This window comes from Apium graveolens, chromosome 2 (genome assembly GCF_009905375.1).
Source record: "Apium graveolens cultivar Ventura chromosome 2, ASM990537v1, whole genome shotgun sequence".
In the NCBI taxonomy this organism is placed as follows: Eukaryota; Viridiplantae; Streptophyta; class Magnoliopsida; order Apiales; family Apiaceae; genus Apium; species Apium graveolens.
The window spans coordinates 318,998,912-319,025,314 of NC_133648.1; the positions used below are offsets into that span (position 1 = coordinate 318,998,912).

General features: G+C 33.5%; 4 protein-coding genes across 5 annotated transcripts; 3 read left to right on the top strand and 1 right to left on the bottom strand.

The window, feature by feature from the left end:
- Window positions 1-3,037: 3,037 nt before the first annotated feature.
- Window positions 3,038-4,272, bottom strand: LOC141708969 (uncharacterized). The gene is made up of 2 exons (XM_074512838.1): window positions 3,908-4,272; window positions 3,038-3,793 (listed from the first exon to the last, which is right to left on the bottom strand). The coding sequence occupies exons 1-2, from the start codon at window positions 4,115-4,117 to the stop codon at window positions 3,206-3,208; spliced, it is 798 nt and encodes a 265-aa protein (XP_074368939.1). The 5' UTR covers window positions 4,118-4,272; the 3' UTR covers window positions 3,038-3,205.
- A 1,328-nt stretch (window positions 4,273-5,600) lies between these two features.
- Window positions 5,601-13,057, top strand: LOC141708970 (uncharacterized). Its single transcript, XM_074512839.1, has 14 exons — window positions 5,601-5,926; window positions 6,167-6,283; window positions 6,691-6,856; window positions 6,983-7,068; window positions 8,353-8,727; window positions 8,989-9,203; window positions 9,647-9,976; window positions 10,181-10,388; window positions 10,718-10,810; window positions 10,913-11,004; window positions 11,179-11,296; window positions 11,402-11,487; window positions 12,340-12,391; window positions 12,518-13,057. The coding sequence occupies exons 1-14, from the start codon at window positions 5,780-5,782 to the stop codon at window positions 13,034-13,036; spliced, it is 2,604 nt and encodes an 867-aa protein (XP_074368940.1). The 5' UTR covers window positions 5,601-5,779; the 3' UTR covers window positions 13,037-13,057.
- A 727-nt stretch (window positions 13,058-13,784) lies between these two features.
- Window positions 13,785-16,858, top strand: LOC141708971 (syntaxin-71-like). Its single transcript, XM_074512840.1, has 9 exons — window positions 13,785-14,039; window positions 14,244-14,369; window positions 14,846-15,011; window positions 15,138-15,223; window positions 15,380-15,448; window positions 15,536-15,580; window positions 15,664-15,726; window positions 15,834-15,910; window positions 16,595-16,858. The coding sequence occupies exons 1-9, from the start codon at window positions 13,884-13,886 to the stop codon at window positions 16,605-16,607; spliced, it is 801 nt and encodes a 266-aa protein (XP_074368941.1). The 5' UTR covers window positions 13,785-13,883; the 3' UTR covers window positions 16,608-16,858.
- Window positions 16,859-18,914: 2,056 nt separating this feature from the next.
- LOC141708973 (uncharacterized) lies at window positions 18,915-26,332 on the top strand. Of its 2 annotated transcripts, none has more exons than XM_074512841.1 (11): window positions 18,915-19,284; window positions 20,067-20,378; window positions 20,459-20,567; window positions 20,662-20,755; window positions 21,153-21,240; window positions 21,338-21,421; window positions 22,671-22,779; window positions 22,862-22,949; window positions 23,275-23,380; window positions 23,477-23,569; window positions 25,628-26,332. In XM_074512841.1, the coding sequence occupies exons 1-11, from the start codon at window positions 19,117-19,119 to the stop codon at window positions 26,012-26,014; spliced, it is 1,638 nt and encodes a 545-aa protein (XP_074368942.1). In that variant the 5' UTR covers window positions 18,915-19,116; the 3' UTR covers window positions 26,015-26,332. The 2 variants fall into 2 exon arrangements, with proteins under 2 accessions (XP_074368942.1, XP_074368943.1); XM_074512842.1 differs by having other exon boundaries at window positions 18,917-19,284; window positions 22,686-22,779.
- The last annotated feature ends 71 nt before the right edge of the window (window positions 26,333-26,403 follow it).

Sequence of the window (26,403 nt, forward strand, 5' to 3'; positions counted from 1 at the left end):
ATGACATTTGTCTTTTTGGCGCTTGACCACATGACTAGAATTATTATTTTTAACTTTTTTTTGTATAAAACTATGAGATCAAAATTTTTATTCAAAAAAAAATCGAAAAAAATAATTTTAAGTATATGGTCAAACATACTAAACATGTGTGTCGGAGAGTTAAAATTCATATATTAAAAGATAAAGAAAGTATTAACACATCACTAATTTTTTTGTACTAATTTATATAAAAGTAAAATCACCCTCGACTCTACTATCTATCGTTTTATGTTCATACATGATTAGGTTAGGATTATTGATAAGAAAGCTTTATTAATTTTTATCGAATCAAAAATTTCCTATTAATATATGACTATATTAACAAAAAAATAATATTCACGAATAGTATGCGAAACTCGGCTTGTAAAATTGTATGATGAAATTATATTATAATAAAAAATGTTTAATATTTATTAGTTTTCTTATTTACCTTTAAAGTAATAAGTAACATTGTTTATTCAATTGCTCTTTACTTTACTTAGTACTTATATAAAGTATATTTTTCTATTAATATTGAATATATTAAGTTTTCGATCTGCTAGGATTTTTATTTATCCTGCGATTTGTATTTGATATTTTCATGTTCATATAGGTAAATTTCAGTATTCCTTATTTTAGTACTCCCTACTTTTCTAATAATAGTCATAGGGATTATTATTTAAGAACGAAGACTATTATTTGACAAAATTACTCTATTTTATTTATCAAACACATCACTAATTTATTATCAATTTATAAATAAAATTATCCAAATAAATAAATAATTTATAAATCATAATTTACTTATTATTTATATTACACATTTTAAATTTAAGTTATAAGTTATATTTTTTAAAAAATCTCAAATTACCCCTATATTACTCCTTGTATGTGTTTGTTTGATTATCCGCTAATTATAATGTGATCATCTCTTAATAAATTTATGCCAAATAGCAATTTATTGGCTAAACTCATACTCCCTCCGTCCCTCCCAAATGTTTACATCTGGGCGGGGCGCGGAATTTAAGAAAAATGATAAAATAGTGGAGAAAAGTTGAAAAAGTGAGTAAAGTAGTGGGACCGATTAATATTATATGTATAAAGTGGGTATAGTGGAGGAAAGTAGTGGATTTAAAAATTATAAAAACTTTACTATTTTTGAAAATTTTGAAATGTAAATAATTGGAAGGGACATTCCAAAAAGAAAAGTGTAAATAAATGGGAGGGACAGAGAGAGTATCTCCCTATAAATATTTTAACCGTAGTTGCATAATTTTCCCATAACTAATATTCTAAGTTTTGACAATAAGTGAAGGTCTTTGTGAGGCTGGTGGGATAGCTAAATTGGTTAAGAGTTTATCTTTTGTCCTCTTAGGGTTCTATTCTCGCTCACCCCGAGAATTTACGAGAATAGATACTCATTTGTGCGGCTATAAGCCATATTTAATAAAAAAGAAGAAGTGAAGGTCCCCTCTTGTTTGCACATGTGATACGCATGTTAACTTGCTAATTTAACAACAAACAGAAACAAACACTGATCAACTTGCTTTGTGAGCCCATCTGCCCCCCTTGAATTTTGTCCTAGTTGCAAAAGAAATGATTGTTCATTTGCTCACCTCTTTGGACTACAAATTGCCACTTTTAATAAACCAACAATTGGCCTCTTTTCCTCATAATTTATAAGCTGCTTATAATTTATAAGTCTGCTTATAATTTATAAGTCTGTGATAATTAATTGGTGAGTGTTTGTCGACCCAATTTATAAGTTGAATTTACAACTTATAAGTTGAATTTACAACTTATAAGTTGATAACTTGAAGGTTGACAATGACATATTTTTTCTTAACTTATTTTAATTTTTTTTTTATTAACTTTAATTTTAAAATATATGTTTATAAATATTATATTAATTCAAAACTCATGAGTTAAGTTAATTGTATATAAAAAATATTTATTTTAGTTCATTTAAGTAAAAATAATTTTATTTTTTAAGTACAGTTATATAAACCCTTATATAACTTATAATTTATAATTTACTTATCATTTATAAGTCAATTATTCATTTTAAGTCGTAATTTACTTAGTTCACAATATTAGAAATGTTTGGAACATAGGATGTATTTTTGTATTAAAACTCATTCTCATTCTAGTTAACCGTGATCCAACCAATATTAAAAATGTTTGGATCATAGGATACATTTTTGTATTGAAAGTCATTCTCATTCTCGTTAGCCAACCCGTAATCCAAAGGGGACTGAGCAACAAGCCAGTGTTATGTTTCCTTGCGTGTTTCTTCGTTCCTTCCTATTCTGGAGGCATGTGAGTAATGTGGGACAGTTCTTGGTTAAGAAGCCAAACAAATTACGTTTGGTTCTAATTAGCTAAAATTTAGAACTTAGCTACAACAGTAATTTCGCTTCTCATTTAGAATCAATTTCCTCTTCTTCTACATATGCAACAAACTAAACAAGACTGCAAATTTCACATATTTGGGGCACCTTCAACTAATTTAATCAATCGTAGTGCTCGAATGATTCACGTAAAATTGACGGCTCACTCGCAATGATAAAGAGGAAGGAAGAATCTGAAGAAAATGGAGCGTTAGTCCTTTCTAAAACCTTGGGGTGGTAGAGAAAGAAGGTCCGAACAAGATTTTATAATCTTTAACACTCCTCTCAATCGTAGCGAAGTACGATATACTTCGCTATGATTGACAACGACGAATACAATTAATACCAATACCAATACCAACAACAAATATTTAAATTAAATAAATGGGGTGTGAGGACTCGGACCCGAGTCCCTCCCTAATCCGAGCTCGGATACAATGTTAAGTAATCAGTCCATCTAAAATCTTAAGGTGTTAGACGAAGGCCCGAACATGATCTTATAATCTTTTACAACGTTGACATATAAAAGGGTTTACTTCGAGGTTGTTAAAGAGTACAAGATCAAGTTAACTTGACGGGGAAGGAGGGTTTTGTATGCGGAAGGAAGTTTATACTTTTCGAGGCCAATGTCAACCCAACAACCTTATCGAATATCACTGATTAAGAACAATGTCGACGAAGCAACCATGTATATTAATTTACTCACTCATAGTATGTACAATTGAAGTATGATAAATGTATAGCATTCATTGAGATGGATATTGATGATGTTTCTTTGTACCTGCAGTACTGAATAATCAAGAATCTTGCTGAACTACAGTAGCCACAGTTCTAGCCCATTGTTTCAGATGTTTCTTTATATCACCAGCTTCAGAGTTTCTCGAAATTTTCAACTTCAAAAGTGGTGAATCAGGCCTCCTTATGAGCCATGCTTCTGATAAATAAGGTCTCCTGACTTCACCTGACTCCGATTTCATCTCATTTCCAGCACAAGCTACTTCTTGATCGTCTAATTTATTCGTTGCAAGCACGTGATCAATCGTCTCTTTTTGTATGATCTCGCTGTTCTGTGATCCAGCGAGTCTTTGTAATCCAGGAACTACACTCATCATTCTTGGACTTAAATTTTGAGGATCAAATTTAAAGCCTAAATCCATAAAGCCCTTTACTTCTTCAACTTCGAGTTCCCCTAAGCTCTTGCAGCTCATGGTTTTCTGTAATCTCCTGACTGAACCAGTGTACTTCTTATTTCTAGAGGCTTTAGGTGGAGTTGATGTTGGTGATGATGGATTAGAACGAGTCTTGATTCTATTTAGTCTCGAGGGTCTTATTTTTTTCAGTACCTCGATAATTTTCTCCCTTTCTTCCAACTCTGAACCCATACTCTGCAGTTTGTAAAATAACCAACCAACAGTTTAGTAACATATCGATAAATATTGTGCGTGATGCACGATACCACGCGTAGAAAATGAAAACAGTAGCAAGGCGAAATTTTTTACCTGTTGAGGAGTGAGTAAAGATTGATCTGATAAGACATGGTCTTGTTCAGTTATGGAAGTGCAGCTTGATGACTGATATGAATCATACGATGAACTAAACGATTCCCCAGAAACAGGCTCGTGTACTGAAATCGGGTCTGACGGGTGGAAAAGAATAAGTCGATGATACCAAAGACCATCCATGGCTGCTAGCAGAGAGTTGCAAGCCATCAGAGCTTAAAAGTTTCAGAGAATTTAGGTTACTAGTGTGTGTTAGTAGAGGAAAATATACGGGGATCTTTTACGACGAAGCAAAGTTACAGAACTAAATAGCCAATGAAACAGAATGGTAGTGACAGTTGTGGTGGCAGTGAAAGCAAGGGGAAGGGGTCCATAAAGACAAAATTAGTTGTGGCTGAGGCTCATTTCTTCACAATTTCCACCTAGCTTATTCACTAATCTCTCCATGTTTATCTGCAATCACAAGGTCCACAATCTTGATTTACTGTGTGATTACTACTTCTCTTTTTGTCTTTATACTAATGATGTTTTCTTTTGCAACACTAAGATAATTTGATTCTTCAACTTTGCGACGTTTGATGATTCCTTTTCTTTGTTTCTGTCATTTTCAATCTATCAGATGGAACAGTGAAGGGGGGAAATTATTCTACGCAACTTAGGCGTAGTTGGATATGTATGTGCAGCAAATTCTACGTTGTTTTTCTCAGACTAATTGCGATTTGTAAGCCACAAGTTAATGTGGTAGCACATAAGTTAGCGTCTGTCCCTGTTATCGTGTCATTTCCTGATTCTGATCTGATAAACTCGTAAAATCCACGTAGAACTACCTATTTGGATAGTCAATAACCTCGCGTAACTCAATAGAAGGAAGACTTCTCTGCAAGTCTTATTTTGGTAACTAAAACTGTTTCAATAGTTCGAACATGTGATCATCTGCAAACTGCAATCAATACAAGACTATGAAAATATTTACCTTTTTCGAGTACACCTTATTTTGCAGGCCTGACATTTTCACTGAGCAACTCTGAAGTTCATCTGAATCTCTAGTCCAGTAGATTAGATTGCTCTCGAGTCCCACCATTGTCACTGCAGTCTGCAGATCCAATATCGTTGAATTGCCTTGCTAAGGTAATTCAACGAGCCTCGTCTTTTGCTGATGAATCTGACTTCTGATATGCACGGTAGTTATAATCTGATCTCTTGTAAAAATAATATCGAAACATGTTTGCACACCAATGGCAGCAGAAGGAACCAGAACTCTGAATATTGCACTCTTCTTGATCTTGAATTATATGCATGTAGCTCTCTTCTTGAAGAGATTTTTTTTTTTACGAACAAAATGAAGAATTCATTAAAACATTGAACCCCAGCCGTGACAAACCCCCAAACTGTTGACAACATGACTGTGAAACAAAAATCAAGCTAAACAAATAGCTGTTTTGTTTTCAGAGATTTATATCATTGCTTCTTACAATTTTAAAAGAGCTTAGCCATTTTTTTTGCTAAGCACAAATGAGCATATATTTTAGTTTTTCTTAAACAATTATTCAGAGTGTTATTAAATTTTTAAGACTATTTGGATCGAATTTGAATACGAATATTCTTAACAAATAGTTCCGTACTCATTCGAGTTAAATCAAATACAAATATTCATATCCGATTTTAAGTCAAATTTAAGTAAAATATCAAAATATAAATTTGAAGGCGGGGGTAACAGAGTAATTATAAATTCGAGCCGATTCAAATTACAGTATTATTAGCCCCTATTATACTCGTTTTCATCCCCAACTGGGTGAAGCGCTGTACTTTGCCGCCTTAAACCTCTTTGAAATCGCGTCGTGTTATAGAGAGAGAGAGAGAGATTTTAGAAAGATGAGCGAGATCGACGATTTAACCAGGGTTGAGACCGTCTGCCAGAAACACGACATCAATAAACAAAAAGATCTCATCGTCCGCGGCGACGATGCCTTTGCCGTTCTTTACTCCGACGTCGATTCCGACATTACTGCCGCTATTCAAGTACTCTCTCTCCCCCCTCTCTCTCTCCCTCCCTCTCTCTCTCTCTCTCTCTCTCCCTCCCTCCCTCTCTCTCCCTCCCTCCCTCCCTCTCTCCCTCTCTCTCCCTCACTCTCTCTCTTCTCTTTCTCTCCCTCTCCCTCTCTCCCTATCTTCTCTCTCCCTCTCTCTGTCTCTCTTATTATGATCTATTTAGGGCTTTTAAGTTGCCTGATTTAAACTTTTGTCAAATTGATCAATTAGAAAGCTGAGTTAGCAGCTAATGAGGAAAGGAGAGCTTCTGTGAGTGCTGAGATTTGTTGCACGAAGACTCGATTGCTCGAGCAAGTCCCTAAATTGCAGGAATTAGCCCTAAAAAAGGTATACACATATATGTTGCAGCTGTGTATAATGGTGTAAATGTGCTAGGGCTTGATATTAAGCTGGAATTTATTATATATGTTTTTCGTATGTTCTGGTTATAATAAAAAATTGTACTAACCTCCGGACTTTAGTAGTTATATATACACGACAAGCTAAATATTTAAATAAGATTTATCGTTTAGTTGGACATTGGAATGCAGTTGATGAATGTAAGTTTCAGCAAAGATACAATTTAAATTTTAGTAGAAATGTATCGAAAAATTACTAGTTTTTAGGCTAGGTTGTTTCTGTGACTATTTGTATTTGCTTTTGTGCAATCTGAATCTGACTATTGTATTTGACTATTTGGTGATGCTTTTTGTGTGTTTTCTGGCTAGTGAGTTGTTTTTGTGTGTTTTTGACAGGTAAAAGGGCTTTCACCGCAAGAATTTGCTGCCCGTAATGACTTGGCGCTTGCATTGACAGACAGGATTAACGCCATTCCAGATGGAACACCAGCTGTACCCAAACAAACTACTGGAGGCTGGGCATTTTCGGCAACTACTCGTGCAGACTTCCAATTTGATTCTGGTATTTGCTTAATTTCATCTCTTGATTCGATTGACAATGTTCATAAAAGAAAAGGGTTATATATGCAGAATGGTTTAGGCTTCCCGTGAATTGATATATTTTTATGTACTTTTGTTTCACGGATAGATGGGAATTTTGACAATGAGCACATCCAGCAAACCGAAGAGTCAAATCAGTTTAGGCAAGAGGATGAAATGCGGAAAATGAAGCTGGTATGTTCTATAAACTTGTATACTCCCGTTTATAAATTTGTTTCCTTATACATAAGAAGTAGTAATATTTGTATGAGCTAAATTGAAGTATGATTGACTGCATGCTCTTATTACTTAACATTATTTCATCTGTGTAATCCAGATATTATAATAAAGGGTATATAAAATAAAGAATGGCTATGGTTTTCTAAAAATAGGGAATGGCTAGGACACTGTTAGAGCACTATTTTGTCTCCAATTCTGATGTAGGAATCATACAGGGAAGTTGTTAGACTTGCTCTTAGTGACTTAATGTGGGTTCATCTCCAACCTTGCTTCTTATTACCTTTTATTGATTTTTTATTATTAAATATGAAATTGTATTCATCTGAGACAAAAGATAGTGGAGAGAAAAGAAATTCGGTTATATGATTCGAAGAGCCCGCATTTCTAAAACATTAGAACTGAACTGAAATTATATGATTCGATTTTTAGATTTCGGTTCATTTCTGGTCAACACTGCCACCAAGCTGCGCGTCCGAGCTGGTAAAAGTGTGAAACATAGTAAAGGATCTGAATTGGGGTCGAATATAAAACAGTGTGTTTGTGTTTTGGGGGTTATATTATCACATTCAAATTAGCAAAATCAGCTCTTTAATTTTGTGATTTGTAGAATTCAGATTTCAGCTACAACTCAATTATGAAATTTGCAAGTATATAACTTCAATAGGTGATCTCGAAAGAAAAAAAAATATCTTCAATAGGTGCCTTTTTATTTCATCTCTTGTATCCATAAATCGTATATAAGTATATACCATAAATCGTATATAAGTATATAACTAGTCACTGTCTTTGATGTAAAAACGGTGTGTTTGTGTTTTGGGGGTTATATTATCACATTCAAATTAGCAAAATCAGCTCTTTGATTTTGTGATTTGTAGAATTCAGCCACAACTCAATTATGAAATTTGTAAGTATATAACTTCAATAGGTGATCTCGAAAGAAAAAAAAATCTTCAATAGGTGCCTTTTTATTTCATCTCTTGTATCCATAAATCGTATATAAGTATATACCATAAATCATATATAAGTATATAACTAGTCACTGTCTCTGATGTAAAAAGTTGATGTAAAAAGTTGAGCATCTTGTAAAATTTGTATATCTATTGTGTTGTATCCATAATTTATTATGTGGAACTTGTGTATTGTTGAACTATGTCCAAGTTATTTATGAAAGTTGTTAATGTGTGTATATATTTCTTGTACATATAAACATTTAATTTATTTATGTTGTTTCATTTGTAGACAAGTTTGAGCGAAGGCAAGGGTTTCTATGTCCCTCCATGCCAAATACTTGACATTTGCGGCTTCCGTGTTTTATTTGATTGCCCTTTGGACCTTTCCGCGCTTTCGATATTTTCCCCAGTTGGTGTTGATGAAGAAGAGTTTAGAGCTGCTTTTTGCGATGATTCAAGGGATTCAGAATGTTCAGAGAGAAAGAGGCAGAAAGTCGAGAAACCCCTTGATGCAAGTCATTTGATACATTCGGAACCTTATTATAAAACAATTAATGATTTTCATTTGTGGGATGCTTCATTCATAGATATTGTGGTGATTTCGAGTTATACGGGGATGCTTGGTCTGCCGTTTCTTACTCGGAAGCAAGGATTTTCCGCCAAGGCAAGCAATAGAGGTGCTCTTGTTCCGCAAAAAGATTGTTAAAATCCCATTGTGTTCCTTCTAACCATACAGATTGTTAGAACTAATATCTAATTTGAAGTTTAGGAAATCACAATTTTTTTAAAAAAAATTAAATTAAAGTAATGGGTCTCTTTATGTGGAATAGGGAACATATTCATTGCTGATTTATTAAAATATCTTCAACTTCTTTCCCTTTATTGGAATTACTTCATGTATTTAAATCGTCTTTGAACTGGATAGATATATGCAACTGAAGCAACAGCAAGACTTGGAAAGCTGTTGATGGAGGATCTAGTTGCAATGCATGCAGAATTCAGGCAGTTATATGGACCTGAGGACTCTGGTTCCACACAATGGATGAAGTGGGAAGAACTTGACATGCTTCCATCTGTAATAAAAGATATTGTCATTGGCAAAGATGGCACCGAGCTAGGTAGTTGGATGCCATTGTACAGGTACTTTGGTATTGCTATTTTTTTTGTAGTAATTATCCGTTGTTGGTGTCATGCATTTTGAATCTTTCGCTGTCTTCTTTTTATCTGTTAAAAGTTATGTGGGTATACTCAGTCCTACTTTTGCTATTTACATCATCTGATATTTTTTATATCTATTTATCTTTGCAGAAAGAGTACTTCTTTCTCACTTGTTTATTGTTTTGTAAAAACTCCATTGTCCCATTCTGTTTTGTTCTTTAATACGGAATATAAATTTTATCATCTTAATGACCATACCATTTTCTATATTTTTTAATAGCTTTTGTTTAGAATAGATACATGTGCCAAGATGATCCCTCTTCATTTTCCATGCTGTATAATATCATAATATCTTCCTTCACAGTTCACTTACAATATTCCATAAGAGAACCCTTTCCGTTGGAGTTTAATCTTTTATCTCTCAGTGCCGCTGATGTAATGGATTGCATGGAGAAGGTTCAGACTCTCAAGTATGCGGAGGAGGCCTGCTATAATGGCATATTGCTCATAAAGGCATCGAGCTCTGGTTTGGAAATAGGCACATGTAATTGGACCATAATCAGCCCCAAAGGAACTGTATCATACCTTTCAAGCTCTTGCTTTGTCTCTTCAACTTCAATGGATTTTGATTGTCATGCTCTTCAAGGAAGTGATATGATTATCTATTCTGATTTTAATACATGGAAAGCTGGGAACAATGTTGATGATTATGTAAGCTACTCAGCTCCATCTACTTGCGAACTATCAGATTTCAGGTGTGGTACGCTTCCTTTTATAATTCTTATATACATGTACTATCTTTTTTTATGTGAAGTTGTGCTTCTTCTTTTTTCCCTTTTTTGCAAAATGAACCTCGTGTCCCTGTGATTCCTAATTATATGTAATGCGTCCTATTTTTTTCCCCTGGCTGATTCTCATTTTTGTCTATAATGAATAAAATGGTCTACTGATTTTGACAGTAATAGTGAGAATTGGAAAATTAGAGCTGAATCTTTGCTAAAATTAGACGATGGGGCAGAGGAGGAAGAGAAATTAGGTTTTCTGTGCTCATGTTCCATTGATTCTCTTGAAGCTGGAGGTTCTGTCATCATACCCATAGGACGTCTCGGAATCATCCTGCAGCTTCTTGAGCAGATAGCAGATTCCTTGGAGGCGTCAAATATCAAGGTAAGTAAATCTGCAGTTCCACTTTTAAATTAAGTCCTAATTATGCACCTGTACATAAAACGTGATACAATCATACAAATGAGGTTTAAAACTTAAGCATTACAAACATCAATGGTCTGCATTGCACTGTTATGTACCATAACAAGCATTTTTTTAATGATGATAGCGTGTTTCTCATGTCATGCAATTGCCTCATGTTTCATGTCCTCTGTGAGTGTCACATAATTTTACGGTTATACTTTTAATCTTTTGTAGAGTCTCTTGTATAAAACCCAACTTAAGATTTCCTTTTCAATTCATAACACTTTCATGTTTCTTCTATGTTGTAGGCTCCAATATTTGTAATATCATCTGTGGCAGATGAGTTATTGGCATACACCAATATCATTCCAGAATGGTTATGCAAACAACGGCAAGAAAAGGTATAGACAATATTTTGATGACATTACATGGAAAAATCTAATCAGAATTGTAATATATAAGTTTTAACAAGTGTAATCTTATAGTTACTATGTATTTTGCAGATGTATGCTGGTAACAGTCTCTTTGGTCATGTTGATCTTCTGAAGGATAAAAGGCTTCAACTCTTTCCTACTCTTCATTCACTTGAATTACTGTAAGCTCTCTCCTTCCATTCAGATTTGATAGGGAATGTATTATGTATCATATTTCTGAATTTGTCAAGTGGCATCATAAATAATTTTGACGAAATAATTTAAATATATAAATTGAAAACTTTGCAACTACAAAAGTGATAATTTATGAGGTTTCTTTATTTAACTTTTCTTAGAAATAGTTGGGAGGAACCATGCGTAGTCTTTTGTCCTCACTGGAGTATGCGACTTGGACCTGCTGTTCACTTGCTTCGGCGATGTTGCGGGGATCCAAACTCTTTACTAATAGTGGAGGTATTAACAATTGATGTGGTTTTTGTGCTGATTATTTTAAATCTGCTGAGTGCTATTTGGATATGCAGTTTTCTTTAACTTGCATGTTTAATATACCATGTACAGGATGCAGAATACACTGATTTGGCTCTTTTACCTTTCAAACCTATGACAATAAAGGTCCTTCAATGTTCGTTTCTCTCTGGAATAAAGTAAGTGACTGCTACTTGCTTATCTCTAATAGCTGACTACAATTTCGAATTTCCTATCCCCTTTCTTGTCTTTTTATTTATTACTGGAATGGATAGGCAGAGTTGCAAAGGTTCTCCTATGAAAAAATCTGCTTTATACCGTCTACATGATTAGCGGGACATAGTAGGAAATTAGAAAGTGGGTAATTGATACTTAAATATTGGCCGTTGTATGATTGATTTCAAAGTGTCGGAGGAAGTTGTTTTGCAAAGTTTTAAAGGACGGAAGGGCAACAAAATCATCTTTCTGTTCAAAAGACAACCTCTACTTCTAGTCAGAATTTAGGAACTCCACATATGTTGATGCAAACAATAAGATGGTAGATATACAATATAGATTAGAAGTGTTTGTTCGTGTGTGTATGGCAGTGATTTAATCTTTTTAGGCGAGTAAATCTCAAAAAACTAGATATTTTGTCTTAGGGTTCAGTTTTACCAATTTATTATGCATTTCTATATTTCGTAAAATCTTAGACACACACAAATTCGCTGCAGGATATGGTGTTTGAAATAAAAATTAGGGCTAGGCCCGCACCGTTACATTACTTTCACGGCATTAATAACCAGTGTCATGTACCCCATTTCACATGAAGAAGGTGATCCATTGTGGGCTGGGAAGATCGGCAGATCCCATGGGTGTGGGAAAACTGTCATCATGATTATTTTTTTCAGAAGTGAATAGTTGCCAATAATGGTGAACATTAGAGTATAACTTTTACTTGATTGTCTATTATTATAGCATGCAACAGCACAGTGTCTGATATTTTACATTGACAAGACATACTTTCATCACATACATTTCATGTTTTGTAGGTTGCAGAAATTTGAACCTTTGTTAAATATTTTGCAGCCAAAAGTTCTTATGGTTAGTGAATCGCTCTACCTCTTTAAATTTTCTAGTGGTTATATCTAATTACTTTTAAAGCTTATCACGATTTATGTCGAGATCATTTTCATTTAACTACTGATATTCTATTTTATGATCTGAAAGATCCCTGAAAATTCAAGGCAATACATACCGCCAACATTCAACACATCCATGTCATTGAAATATTTCTCTGGAAAGGAAACATCGTGGATACCAGAATTGAAGACTACCTCCGAACTACAAATTGCAACAGACTTGACCTTGCAATTCCAGTGGAAAAAGTTGAACAATAAAGAAACAAGTATCGCAAGAATGAATGGACAGCTTTTATCGGAGCATGGAAAACAACGTTTAATTTTTCAAAAAGATCAAGAAGCTTCTTCGCATGCTAAGTCATTGATGCACTGGGGCAAGCTTGATCGTAAAAAGTTGCTAGCGTCGTTACAGAAGATGGGCATAAATGGTTTCGTAGAGCAAGAAAACATTGACACTGAATCAGAAAATCCTGCAATCATTCACATTTCAGAGCCGGGGAAAGCACTGATAGAGATGAAAGGAACAAATATTGTTATTAGCACTGATGATGAAGATTTGGCATCCCTAATACACAAAGTCATATGTAGCAATTTGGATTGTATCTAAATACATATTATAATTCCGTAACCATAATCTCTGAAATAAACACTTGGCTCTAATCAGGGACGGAGCGGAAAATGGAGCATGGGGTGGCGAAATTTTTTCGTGATAACTAATATATATTTTTAATTTATTATATATTAAATAAATTAATAAATAATATTTTTAACAATTTTAATGTACAAAATATACTTGAATTCGTGTATTTAAATTCATTATTATCGTAAATATCATTAATATTATTACTAAATTCATAAAATTTATACAGTTTTGAGGCGAAAATCGAAAATAATTTTTTTACTACTAAATAAATATTTAATTTTTTTCATAATTTTTAATATTAATTTTATGATTATACCGGAGTTTGGGGTGTCCGTCCCTGGCTCTAATTATAATTTCTGAAACAAATATGGTCTTGGGATAATAGTAATTTTTCCACGAACATCTTGACGAAAATTTCTTCCTTAATAAAAATTGAAAATTGGCCACTTTCTCAATATTTTCACCACTTCTGAATTACTTTTAAATTCCAATATATATTTAATTTTAAAAAAGTAATCAAATTTAGTCAAAAAATTTAGTGTTTTTAGTCAAATTCTATAGCAATAATTTCAATTTCAGAATGTACAGTATTTGTTATATTCTATTTATCATTACTTTAATTATTTTTTTAAAAATTATTACAGACACAAACTAATAGGGAATTTTCAATCAAAAACATAATTTAAAATAAAAAATTGAAGCAAGCATTACATTTACATTACAGACTGGCTGGTGCGCTGTTGTTACCTTGCCTTCTCTGCCCTCTTTGAAATCGCGTTGAGAGAGAGAGAGAGAGAGAGATTTTAGAAAGATGAGCGTGATCGACATTTTAACTAGAGTTGAAACGATCTGCCAGAAATACGACAAGTACGACATCGACAAACAAAAAGATCTCAATATCTCCGGTGACGATGCTTTCGCCGTTCTCTACGCCGACGTCGATTCCGACATTACCGCCGCTATTCAAGTACTCCTCTCTCTCTCTCTCTCTCCCTCTACCTCTCTCTACTCTCTCCCTCCCCCTCTCTCTCTCTCTCCTCTTTCCCTCTCTCTCTCTCTCTCTCCTTCTATCTCTACTCTCTCACTCTCTCTCTCTCTGTCGCTCCTGTTATAGATCTAATTAGGGCTTTTAATTTGACTGATTAAACTTTATGTGAAATTGATTAATTAGAAAGCTGAGTCAGCAACTACTGAGAAGAAGAGAGCTTCTGCAGTAGCAATTAACGCTGAGATTCGTCGCACGAAGGCTCGATTGCTCGAACAAGTCCCTAAATTGCAGAGATTAGCCCTCAAAAAGGTACATACATTTATGTATTTTGCATTGTGTATAATGTTATATATGTGCTAGGGTTTGTTGTTAAGCAGGAATTTTTTATATATGCTTTTTTTATATTCCGGTAATAATCATTTAAACTCTACTAACATTCGGACTTCAGTAATTTAATAATATATTTTTACGCAATAAACTAAATTTATATATAAGATTTGTCATTTAGTTCGTACATAAGAATTTAGTTGACAAATGTAAGATTCAGCAAGATAGAAATTAAATTTTACTAGGAATGTATTGGGGATTTACTGTTTGTAGGCTACGATTGTTCGTGTTCGATTACAAGCTTAATATTTATGGTGTGTGCATGTACTTATTTCTGTTTGGTTTTTGTGTAATTTCACTATTGTATTTGGTGATGCTTTTCTGATTGGATGTGAATTATGATGTATTTGGAAGTATGTTTGTTTGCCTTCTGAATTGATATTGTGTGTTGTTGGCAGGTGAAAGGGCTTTCACCGCAAGAATTTGCTGCCCGAAATGACTTGGCGCTTGCATTGACAGACAGGATTAATGCCATTCCAGATGGAACACCAGCAGTACCCAAACAAGCTACTGGAGGCTGGGCATCTTCGACAACTACTCGCGCGGACATCAAATTTGATTCCGGTAAGTTCTTAATTTCATCTTTTGCTTTGATTGACAGTGTTCCTAAAAGAAAAGGGTTAAATATGTGGAATGGTTCAGGCTTTTGGTGAATCATTATAATTTTTAAGTACTTTGTTTCACTGGTAGATGGGAATTTCGACAATGAATACTTCCAGCAAACCGAAGAGTCAAATCAGTTTAGGCAAGAGTATGAAATGCGGAAAATGAAGCAGGTATGTTCTCTACAATTTGTATAACAAAATTCGTTTGTGGACTTGTTTACGTATATCGGTATATGTAAGAAGTAGTAACATTTGTTTTTTTTCTGTATATCATTTACATGGATTATGAATCTTAATTCCCAGTTCTTAAATACTTTCTTTTTCTAGGATGAAGGTTTGGATGTGATAGCAGAAGGTTTGGATACGTTGAAACACATGGCTAGTGATATGAATGAGGTTTGCTGCAGATGAGTTTTATACTTTAATTTATCCGCCCTTCCACTGCCTATAAATTCTGAATAGCAGTTCTATTAAAACTTTCAGGAATTGGACAGACAAGTTCCTTTGATGGATGAGATTGACACTAAGGTTTAAATACTTTAACACTATTTATATTCTGAACCACTAAGATTTCTGTAACCATTTACTAACTTGCCTTTTACGGCTTGCAGGTGGACAAAGCAACATCTGACCTGAAGAACACAAATGTTCGACTTAAGGACACTGTTAACCAGGTGATTGAGCTGTTTTGTGCGTGTGTGTGTGTCTGTGTGTATATTACATATATAATACAACTCATAATTTGGCCAGTAGGGTCTAAACTGATTCTGTTTTTCTCCAGCTGAGGTCGAGTCGTAATTTCTGCATCGACATTATTTTGTTATGTATAATTTTGGGTATAGCTGCCTATCTTTACAAGTAAGTACCATCCTTTTTTCATTTCTGGTCTGTTCTGCAGTTCCCTGACTATTTTATATGATATTCTGCTAGTTGAAAGCATAATTTGGTCTGAGGGTGTAGTCGCTTAGCTAGCTTTAAGGTTCGACCGAGCCTTTAATCTTAAACTTAACAATTCGGCTCGTAAAAAGTTCTATATGTTTGAATTCTGTTCGAAAGCTCGAATTGATTCAACCAAATATTGACAAAAGTTGGAATATAAATAGTCCGGCTCGTGTTCGACTTGATTAAATATATAATTACTTAAAATTTTTGGATATTTATATAAAAAAAATTATAAATATATAAAAAATAAAACTAATAAATGCTCGGTTATGCCTGTGAGCTTCAAAAGTCGAGTAATTTGAAGCTCGAGCTTGATTTGGTAAAGTACTCAAATAGCTCAAGGTTGAGGTCGATTATTATTATTGTGTCGAATCAAATATTTTGGTAGCCGAGCTCTATCTTATGAACATCGGCTCTTTTACATCCCTGGTTTGGTAATGGCAGAAAAATAGTACATTGTTGTTTGTGTTAATTTTCTTGAAGCTTATATCTTTGAAATTGATATGCAACTTTCTATGTACTAGTTGTCTATAAACGTTAAATGCCATGCAATTTACTATTATCCAAAGAGTCCTCATTTTGATGATTGTTTGATTGCAGTGCTTTGAAGTAATGACTTATATGAAGAGCTGCCGGATCCTAGCTTGTATTAAATCTGGTTACCTTGAGATATTCCTTTGTTTTATTTTCAATCAGAGTGCTGTGTTCTTGTCCTAGATTTCAGTTTCTTTTATGTTTATATGCCTGAAGAATAGAAGTCTATTTCTTTGAACAGACTCCGATATAGGTAATGCGTTGCGCTTCTATTCATTAAAGTACTCCTTGCTTGTAAAATGATGTATTTAATGGTTTATGTTTCTGACTTGTTTGAGCTCCTAAGTTTATGGAATTTTACATTTACAATATAATGGAGAAATTATAAAAGCCCTGCGGCATCAGGGCGTAATATTATAAATTTTGTCCATCCTGGTCCTGAGAAAGCAGGAAATCTCTAATCTTTGAAAATATGCCTAGTCAATATACAATATGACCAATATGTTGTGACCCGATTTTTATCCTTGTATATAACTTATTACTCTATCTTATTAATCTTAAATCGTATAAAAGTAGCTCGAGAGGGGTATCCTCTTCGTTATAGGTTCGAATCTCACGGGAGAAAAATCTATGATTATGTCTCCTGAATTAGAGTATGTCGTTTAAGTGTGGTTTATCTTGATTCACGTGGTTTGCAGACTATTGCATGAGCCGTGGGTTTACCCAGTGCGCACCCGAAAAGTAGCGGCCGATAAAAATCTTGTAAAAAGTAAAAAGTTATTACTGTACTGTATAAAAATAACAACTATGTCAAATTATTTTTAGAAGACAGACCCCAACTACATTGTAAGACTTTAGCAAAGAAGTATGCTCCATTATATCATTTTATCATTATGAATAGCAAAGTTGACTTACCTTTTGTTATCCTATTATATAATGTTAGAAATATTAAAAATTAAAGGTCATAATGTAAGCAAAACTGTTTTAATAGAAAAAGTCTCAAAACAGAGGAAATGGTCAAATTAAGTGGGAAAAAAAATCCCATTCCCTTCGATCTTCATCATTATATTGTTTGAGAACAAACAATATTGATTATTAATAATTTTTTTGATTATTTTAAAGAACTTTATATAGTATATATTTTTAATCTCCTTTCAATTATGATAGTTTATCATACCGGTTCGACCATCTCTCGTCATAAAAATTTGAAACATATATTTATTTATAAAGGTATATATACTGTATTATAATAATGGGGATGGAGTATAATTTGGTTCAACGGTTATCCCCTAATTTTGATTATTAAAAAAAATAGTATTATATATCAGCTAAACTACTAAAATATTAAACTACTGTATACATAGTCTACTTATCCTATTAAACTATAATCACATTTTATCCTATTCTTAAGTAAATAAATAAATAAATAGCGTTATATATCCGTTAAATTACTATATTGTTAACTTACTAGATATACAATTAAAACTCGATGAAGTAATAATCGATAAAGTAATAAATTCCCTAAAATAATAATTTTCTCTGGTTCCAACATAATAGACACAGTGCATCTTTATTCTTGATAAATTAATAAGCTCGTTAAAGTAATGTATTTTTTTGGTCTCCACCATATTATTTTAAAGAGGTTTAACTCTAGTATATTTATTCAACTAAATTACGACCATATGTTATCCTAATACTAGTTTATTGCCCGTGCTTTGCACACGGGGATCTCAAAAATTATTTAATAAAATAAATAAATAAATTTATAATTCAAATTGAATAATATGATTATGAAAGATTAAATTATCTATATAATAAATGTATTGCATCTACATACGATGATAAATTTATTTAAGAACTATTTTCGTTACATATGTTATTTTTAAGTTATATATTTTATGAGATTATTTTTATAAATAGATTTGTTAAAATTTAAACTTTACTTCAAATTTGTATTAAAAACTTACCATAAATAACACAATTCATATTTAAAATTATATCGCAAAGTTTTTATAATTAAATGAGTTATAATAAGTACATGGATCTTTTATAAATCTAATATGAATACCAAACCTAAGAAATGGATAGTCCACTGATTCAAATTAAAATTAAAAATCATATCCGAACCAAAATATGAATATTAAACCTTAGGAAAGGGTTATCCAACAATTTATAATATATAGATTTTTATTATAAATTTATAATTATTATATATTTATAAATATTTTAAAATTAAAATATAACGAAATAAATAATTTTTTAAATATTAATAATAACCCGTGTATCGCGCGGGATTTAAGTTAGTATTCGTAAAAAGAAAATAGTCAAATACAAAATTAAATCTAGGCAACTAGTCTACTCCATCTTCCCCATACCCTAATTAAAAAAAACATCATAATCCCCCCTTTCAATATTTGTCTACTCTAACTATTTCTCCTAAACCTATACACACACCTTCTGTATCTATATATCTATACCCGCCCTAAAATCTTTATAATCCGATCCGATTCGATTCGATTCGATCCCAATCAAATGATCAGTAGCATTCAACACCAACACTACTAGTACTTCCAATTGAATTCAACGCTATGATTTCTTCTTCATCTGCTGCGGCGGCGAGTAGTAACGGTCAATCTCCGGCCGCCGGCGGGTTGAAAACGTACTTCAAGACGCCGGAGGGGCGGTATAAGCTTCAGTATGAGAAGACGCATCCTGCGGCGCTTCTTCACTATGCTCATGGCAAGACTATTACGCAGGTCATTTTTGTAATTTTTGTTTTGTTTAGTTTTTGTGTGTGTGTTTGTGATTTAGGGTTTTGGTTTGTGTAATTATGTTGTTTATGATTGAATTGGTTTGGTGTGATGTTTCGATTGGAGATGGGAGTTATCGAGGTTTTGAGTGGATTGAGGGGTTTGGATTTGGATTTGAGTCGGTTGTTGAGTGTGTTTAGGTTATTAGGTTAGAAAGATGTGATTTTTGGAATGAAATGTTTGTTTTAGCGTAATTGTGTTTTGGATTAGGGATGAATTTAGTGGTCTTGTTGCTACTTTTGAATTGGTTTCGTTCGTTTAGTGTGATGTTCGTTTTAGATTAGGTAATGTGGATTGTGAGATGACTTGTAATGCTTGGTTTGGTTGGAATGGAATGGATATGGTTGGATTGTTATGAAATTTGAACGGTTGAAGATGTGTAAAATTGTAATCTTTAATTTATTCTATGCGGTACTTATTTTGAAATAGAAATAACAGCCATCAATGTAGAAATGAATGATCCGTGCTCCTCATTTCTCGTAAAAAAACCATCATGATGTAAAAGTTGCAAATTTAAATTTTTCAAAAACTTTCATTTCATATCTTTCAACCAAAAGGAGTGTAAATGAAATGTTTATATCCAAGATTTCTGCTAAATAATATATTTTAACTTGGAAGGATAGACATAGTAAATGTTGCCATGTTGGAGCGTGGAGATATTATCTCATGGCCTGTGTTTCAACCTGTGCCTATATGTGACTGATCTTTTTGTAAATTATACTTTACAGGTAACCTTAGCTCAACTAAAAGACAAACCTTCTGCAGCTACTACACCAACATCATCAAGTTTGGGTGTCAGTAGTGGTGTCAGATCTGCAGCTGCAAGGTTCTTAGGTACAGGGAATGGAAGCCGTGCCCTTAGTTTTGTTGGAGGGAATGGTGGTAGCAAGTCTGTTAGTGGAGCTAACAGAGCCGGATTATATAGCGCCTCAACTTCCAATAATCTGCCTAGTAACTCCAATTTTGATGCAAAAGGAACTTATTTGATATTTAATGTCGGAGATACAATTTTCATCAGTGATTTGAATTCTCAGGATAAGGTACATCATGTGTCCAATATTTTATGTATATATCCATGTGATGGTGTGGAAAATGGATAGTGACCGGTTTTTTAATGTAGGATCCTATAAAATCTATTCATTTTAGTAATTCGAATCCAGTTTGCCATGCTTTTGATGAGGATTCCAAAGATGGTCATGACTTGCTTATTGGATTAGCATCTGGAGATGGTAAACCTCTTTTTATGTGAAGTGAATGGTGATCTTTTTCAGTTGAACTCTATTTTATATCAACATTTTGAATGTGTAATGTTTTTGTGTTTAGTTTATTCAGTTTCATTAAGACAACAACTACAAGATGTCGGGAAGAAACTTGTTGGAGCTCAACATTATAACAAAGATGGTTGTGTCAATAGCAGGCAAGCCTTGACTTGGTTCTCTTTCTCCTTTATAGCGTTAGGTTACTTATCAGTTTTTTCAAATAATATTTTTGTAATTACGCTGTCTGATTCTATCTCTCAACTGTTTTTTCCCCAAGGCATTGAACATTTTTGTTTAAAAATGGTATGTGTGCCCTTGCTGACAACAAAAAGTGGCACGTGGCACAATGGAATTTACAGCTCTGAAAACTTAAGCTATGACATGTTACTTGTAAAGTTGTAATTCTAATCTACTAAAGGCGATACAGAAATTTTAATGACATGCATTTGTCTTTTCATAAATTATAGCTCTGTCGATGCATAGACTGCTATCATTGCTATTTATGTATAAGGATATGAATATTATATAATTGTGTAATCCACTTGCTGTGAACAGTCGTTGTAATAGTATTGCCTGGGTGCCAAGTGGTGACGGGACTTTCATTGTAGCCTATGCAGATGGAAATCTTTACGTGTATGAAAAAGTACGTTTCGAATAAATATACACTCGTGCTCCTAGTATTTTCTTAGTGCTTTAGAATTGACAGTAACTTTGTTAAATAAAATTCCCCTCTTTTGTAGAACAAAGAAGGTTCAGGTGATCCTTCCTTCCCTATTATCAAGGATCAAACTCAATTTTCTGTTGCTCATGCACGTAACAGTAAGGTACCCATCATAATGTACATGAGCCTCCGATGTTGTTAGTGAATAATATTTATGTTATTGTTCTAAATGATGTAATCAAGGTCATAAATAAGCAGACCCAAAAGCTTGTAGAATTTTTGTACAAGTGTTGATATATTAAGCTTGATATGCTACTTTATGAAAGTTCTTTTTTTACTAAAAAAATGGAAGGATATGTCTTCTTCCGGGATTGTAATTCAAAGGTTGAAACTTTGTGTTAGATATGTAAAAACCTTTTCTTTATCTTTTGTATAGCTAGTGCATTTGCTAGTCCTCGGTTAAGTGGATCAGAAGTTATAAGATACCATGAGCACAGACAGAGATCCCCATCCATAAAATGATGGTTTAGTGTGAAATTTCTAGAAACTGGGGAAAATTTAATAAGATACTTCTCTAGTTTGTTTGTTTATAGTTTGACAGATTGATGTTTACCCCACTTGGACGAGTAATTATGTATATGGTTGTGCTTTTTACAATATTAATCGTAATAAACTCTATCTGTCCTGACATCCACAATAACCATATACCACATAAGTTTTTAATAGGATTTAGTTGATATTTAACTATTTAAGGAATGTTAATATTTTAAATCAACAATAACTTCTTAAAAATGCAAATGAGCAAAGGAGGGAGACTGTCGATAAAACCATTAGTTTAAATGTTTAAGTCTGGAAATATATATCCAATCACTGTCACATGGCTAAGACAATTTCAGTTGTTTCAAATTGGGATAAATTATTTTGAATTTAGAAATATGTTTGTGAACTATTATTGTGAGAGTAGTTTAAGTTCATTGTTTCATTCTTCTTTCGAGGCTTAATGTTACGCACCAGTGCATAGGTCTGGTAAAATAAAATGATGGGCTTTCTGTGCTTGTGGTTGAATGAAGATAAGGCTAGGGTTTAATAAGGATATACATGGTATATTAATTTTAAGTGCAAGACACGTTATTCTTTTTGAGCTTATTGAAAGAGGTGACTTGGTATATTAACTACTTAATGGGTTGTAAAGTGCCCTTTGTTCTCTTCTCAAGTAAAAAGTACTATAAACTCAAAGGCACTTTAGGGGTATCATCCCTGCCCATTCTAATTTAACAAAAGTAAGGTAAATGCAAAAATTCAAACTAGGAAAGTAATATATCTCTGAATTAGAGAATGCATTGTGTATGTTTTCCAGAATTATGTTTTTCTTCTTTAATATTTATGTGGCAATGAAGTCTGAACTTTTAAAGAGCTTCCAAATGCAGAATCCCATTGCCAGATGGCATATATGCGAAGGTTCAGTTAATAGCATTGCTTTTTCAAGGGACGGAGCATATATTGCAACTGTTGGAAGAGATGGTATGAATGTGAACTTGACAGTATAGCTTAGTAGTTTTATCGTTTATGTCGGATTATGTACTGAAATAAGTTACCGGTGTAGGTTATCTACGAATATTTGACTATAGAAATGAACAGCTTATATGTGGTGGAAAAAGCTACTACGGTGCTCTCTTATGCTGCAGTTGGAGGTGAGTTTTTGTTCTCAAATCCGAGTTGATACTGATCATGAGGTTCCTTGAAAACAACTATATTGAGCTGATGATTAGAGGCGGTCTTGTGATCCAGGACGAATACTCTTTACATACTGTTTTATGCTTCTCTTTTTGGTCGAGTTTTATTGGCTTGCCATCTAATTTGTAGTTTGTCATAGATCTCTTTACTTCATATTTTTTTTAAAAATACTTGTTTATAATTGTATTGCATATATTATTTCATGTGCAAGTCTAATAACAAATGGATTTTGTTTAGGCAAGTTCTTAAAAAAAGTAATGTAATTAACACATGGTATTACAGCATGGACGGAAAATACATCTTAACCGGAGGCGAAGACGATCTAGTTCAAGTTTGGAGTATGGATGATCGAAAAATTATAGCATGGGGTGAAGGGCACAACTCGTGGGTGAGATTTATAAAACTTCTGAAACCCAGTACATAATTTAATGGCAACATATTATGATTCAAAAATATAACTAAAATTTTAACTGGAGGGTGGCAGGTCAGTGGAGTGGCATTTGATTCTTATTGGTCAGCACCAAACACTGACGGCACAGGCGAAAATGTGGTCTACCGATTTGGTTCCGTTGGTCAGGTATATAATAATAAAGTTTAAATGTAACTTGCTTCTGTCTATTTTTTCATTTTAGATGTCTTAGTGGGTTGTTTGTGTAATAAATTATGATCCAAATGAGAATGTAATTTATTGAGGAAAGGGAAGGTGAGATTGCCTTAACTATTATAGGTAAGCTTAATAATAAAACTGCAAACTATCATTATAAAACTACACAAACGAATACTTAGAAAGATTAGTGTGTTTTACTCTGTCATATCACATCGACACGTTCTTCCTTCAACATTGAGATAAAAAGAATTTTCTCCCCTTCTTCTTTAGCTTTCATCCAACACCCTAACAGAAGCTTGCAGAATTCAGCATTCTGCTGCAAAATTTGTGTTCAGTAGTCTTGTTATGTCGTAAAATCCAGCCTTCTGCTGTAGAACACGGCGTTTGGTTTCAAAATTGTATTTCTCACTTGCAAAATTTAGAGATCTGCTGCAGAACCCAATGTTCACTAGATACAAAAAATTACATTCTGTTGTAGAATTCGTGTTCCACAATAGTGTCTTGTGTTAGTTCGTAAATGTTATAAGTATTGAAGTCATGAATCATGTTTTTTTGAAGGTTTTACACCTATTGCAACTCTGTAGCTACTTACAGAAGTCCATGACAAGTAATGAAATGAAACTAAGTAGTTTTATATATCTCACCTTCCGTATTCTTTAATCTAATTATAGAATATATGCATTTGAGAAACGTAAATGAGGCAGATGTAATAAAGTAAAATATTCATGATTCATGTTTAAGAATTAATTGTTTCGGGAACCACAACAGTGGTTCAATGTTGAAGCCCCCCGAGGAGTTAATATATAGTTGCCTTTCCTCCTATTATGTAAGGTTATGAAAGTAGTTTCACATTTGGTAATCTCGATGGGATCACTAAGAGCTCAGTTTGAAATTTTTACTTCTATCTAGATATTTCTGGATTTTATATTGTAGTAAGACGGGTTTAGCATGGAACATTATTGGATTGTTAATAGAAATTTGAAGTCTTTTCGATATTGTCCAGATATTGGCGGGGCATGTCATAGTTTTTAGAAGTACACTTATGCGCGAAGCAGTGCAAAGTGAGTCTGAAGTGTGAACGCGCTTCAAACTGTCTGACTTTGTAGTGAAAAAGTAAAAATAAATAAATTACAATCAATTAAAATCAGATCTAGAAGGCCTAAGACCCTAAATATATTTGGGCAGCTCAAATAAATCCCCAACAGCATAAGGAAAGATGACACAGTTTCAAACTTTCATTAGTAAGAAGAACTAGTCTAAAACTTTTATAAAAATCGTGAAGCAGAATGGGTAATATTCGAATGTCCCTCTCATGTGAAGATTGGGTTAATTAGGTAGATGGTAACCAAATATATCTTGTAAAGTTTCCACTTACACTCTCCAAGGTAGTATCACTCTTGAACTCTCATGTGAAGATTGGGTTAATTAGGTAGATGGTAACCAAATATATCTTGTAAAGTTTCCACTTACACTCTCCAAGGTAGTATCACTCTTGAACGTTTCATTCTTCCGCTCAGGAAAAAACATCTGAGAAGTTGTATGACTTAATAAGCAAGTTTGCAATAACAGTTGTACAAAGAATGTTGTTTAAACGGTTACAGGCAATGATGCTGAATGCTGATATCCTGATTAATAATTAAGTGTTCTAATTATATGCAATTATTGTTTATGATTTATTTCATATTAACATCAAGATATATGTGATGTATATTAAATGTTTACGTATTGTTAGTGGCATGGTGCGATTATGCTCGCGGATACCTTTGCACTTTAATATGTGTTGTATATTTAAGTATTATTGTTATTAACGCAATATATATATATTTTTCTAGAATTAGAGGACCCTTTAGATCCAGGGTATAAAAAGTAATTCCCAATTTATAAGTTTATGTGCATGTGATTTCTGTTTCAGCTAAATGCCATGTATAGACGTTATGTATGCATCCATATGTTTCTTACATATTTGTTATTTCATGTATAACTTACTTTTCTTCGTATCATGTCATCTCATGTTATATTTTTATGTAGGACACTCAATTACTTTTATGGGACCTGGAAATGGACGAAATTGTAGTGCCAGTGCGCCGGCCTCCTGGTGGTTCCCCCACATTCAGTACTGGAAGTCAATCCTCTCACTGGGATAGCGGTTGTCCTGTCGGTACTCTGCAACCCGCTCCTCGCATGCGTGATGTGCCGAAGCTTTCCCCTCTAGTAGCTCATCGTGTTCATACTGAACCACTCTCAGGGTTGCTTTTTACACCACAATCTATTCTTACAGTATGTCGAGAAGGACAAATTAAAATCTGGATGAGGCCTGGTTTTGCAGAAAGCCAGAACAACTCTGACACTCTTTTGGCTACAAGTTTGAAAGATAAGCCCTTGTCGACAGGAAAAACTAGTTCTTACAGGCAATAACAGGTCCAGTCATCAGAAGAGTTAAACACCGAAGCTGTTTTCTAGGTTGCAACTTTAATTGTGTATTCGCTATTGGTCAGTGCATAGACATAATTTGCGGGTCTGAAGTCGAGGGACATCCAATGTACAGCTTAGGACTGGAGCCACTGGTGGCACAGTAGGTTAGAGAGTGACTACTTACAGTGTAAGTATGAGATGGTTGTTCATATGATATTGGCGAAAATAAAGGACCTTATTTAACTGTAAACTTGCAGATTTTTTTTTTTTTTTACCATTGTTTTTGGTTGAAATTGATTTACAAAGATGATGTTAATGTTATTTACATATCAATTTCAAAAGCATTTATTGCAACCTATTTCATGCTTCAACTAAGTTTCTTAAGCAGACTG

Coding starts and splice junctions, on each gene's coding strand:
- LOC141708971 (XM_074512840.1), top strand. CDS start 13,884: ATGAGCGTGATCGACATTTTAACTAGAGTTGAAACGATCTGCCAGAAA. Junction 15,012..15,137: donor GGACATCAAATTTGATTCCG/GTAAGTTCTTAA, acceptor TTTCACTGGTAG/ATGGGAATTTCGACAATGAA. Junction 15,224..15,379: donor AAATGCGGAAAATGAAGCAG/GTATGTTCTCTA, acceptor TTCTTTTTCTAG/GATGAAGGTTTGGATGTGAT.
- LOC141708970 (XM_074512839.1), top strand. CDS start 5,780: ATGAGCGAGATCGACGATTTAACCAGGGTTGAGACCGTCTGCCAGAAA. Junction 10,389..10,717: donor TGGAGGCGTCAAATATCAAG/GTAAGTAAATCT, acceptor TCTATGTTGTAG/GCTCCAATATTTGTAATATC. Junction 11,005..11,178: donor CTTCATTCACTTGAATTACT/GTAAGCTCTCTC, acceptor AACTTTTCTTAG/AAATAGTTGGGAGGAACCAT.
- LOC141708969 (XM_074512838.1), bottom strand. CDS start 4,117: ATGGCTTGCAACTCTCTGCTAGCAGCCATGGATGGTCTTTGGTATCAT. Junction 3,794..3,907: donor CTTTACTCACTCCTCAACAG/GTAAAAAATTTC, acceptor TACAAACTGCAG/AGTATGGGTTCAGAGTTGGA.
- LOC141708973 (XM_074512841.1), top strand. CDS start 19,117: ATGATTTCTTCTTCATCTGCTGCGGCGGCGAGTAGTAACGGTCAATCT. Junction 20,568..20,661: donor TGGATTAGCATCTGGAGATG/GTAAACCTCTTT, acceptor TTTTGTGTTTAG/TTTATTCAGTTTCATTAAGA. Junction 21,241..21,337: donor ATCTTTACGTGTATGAAAAA/GTACGTTTCGAA, acceptor CCTCTTTTGTAG/AACAAAGAAGGTTCAGGTGA.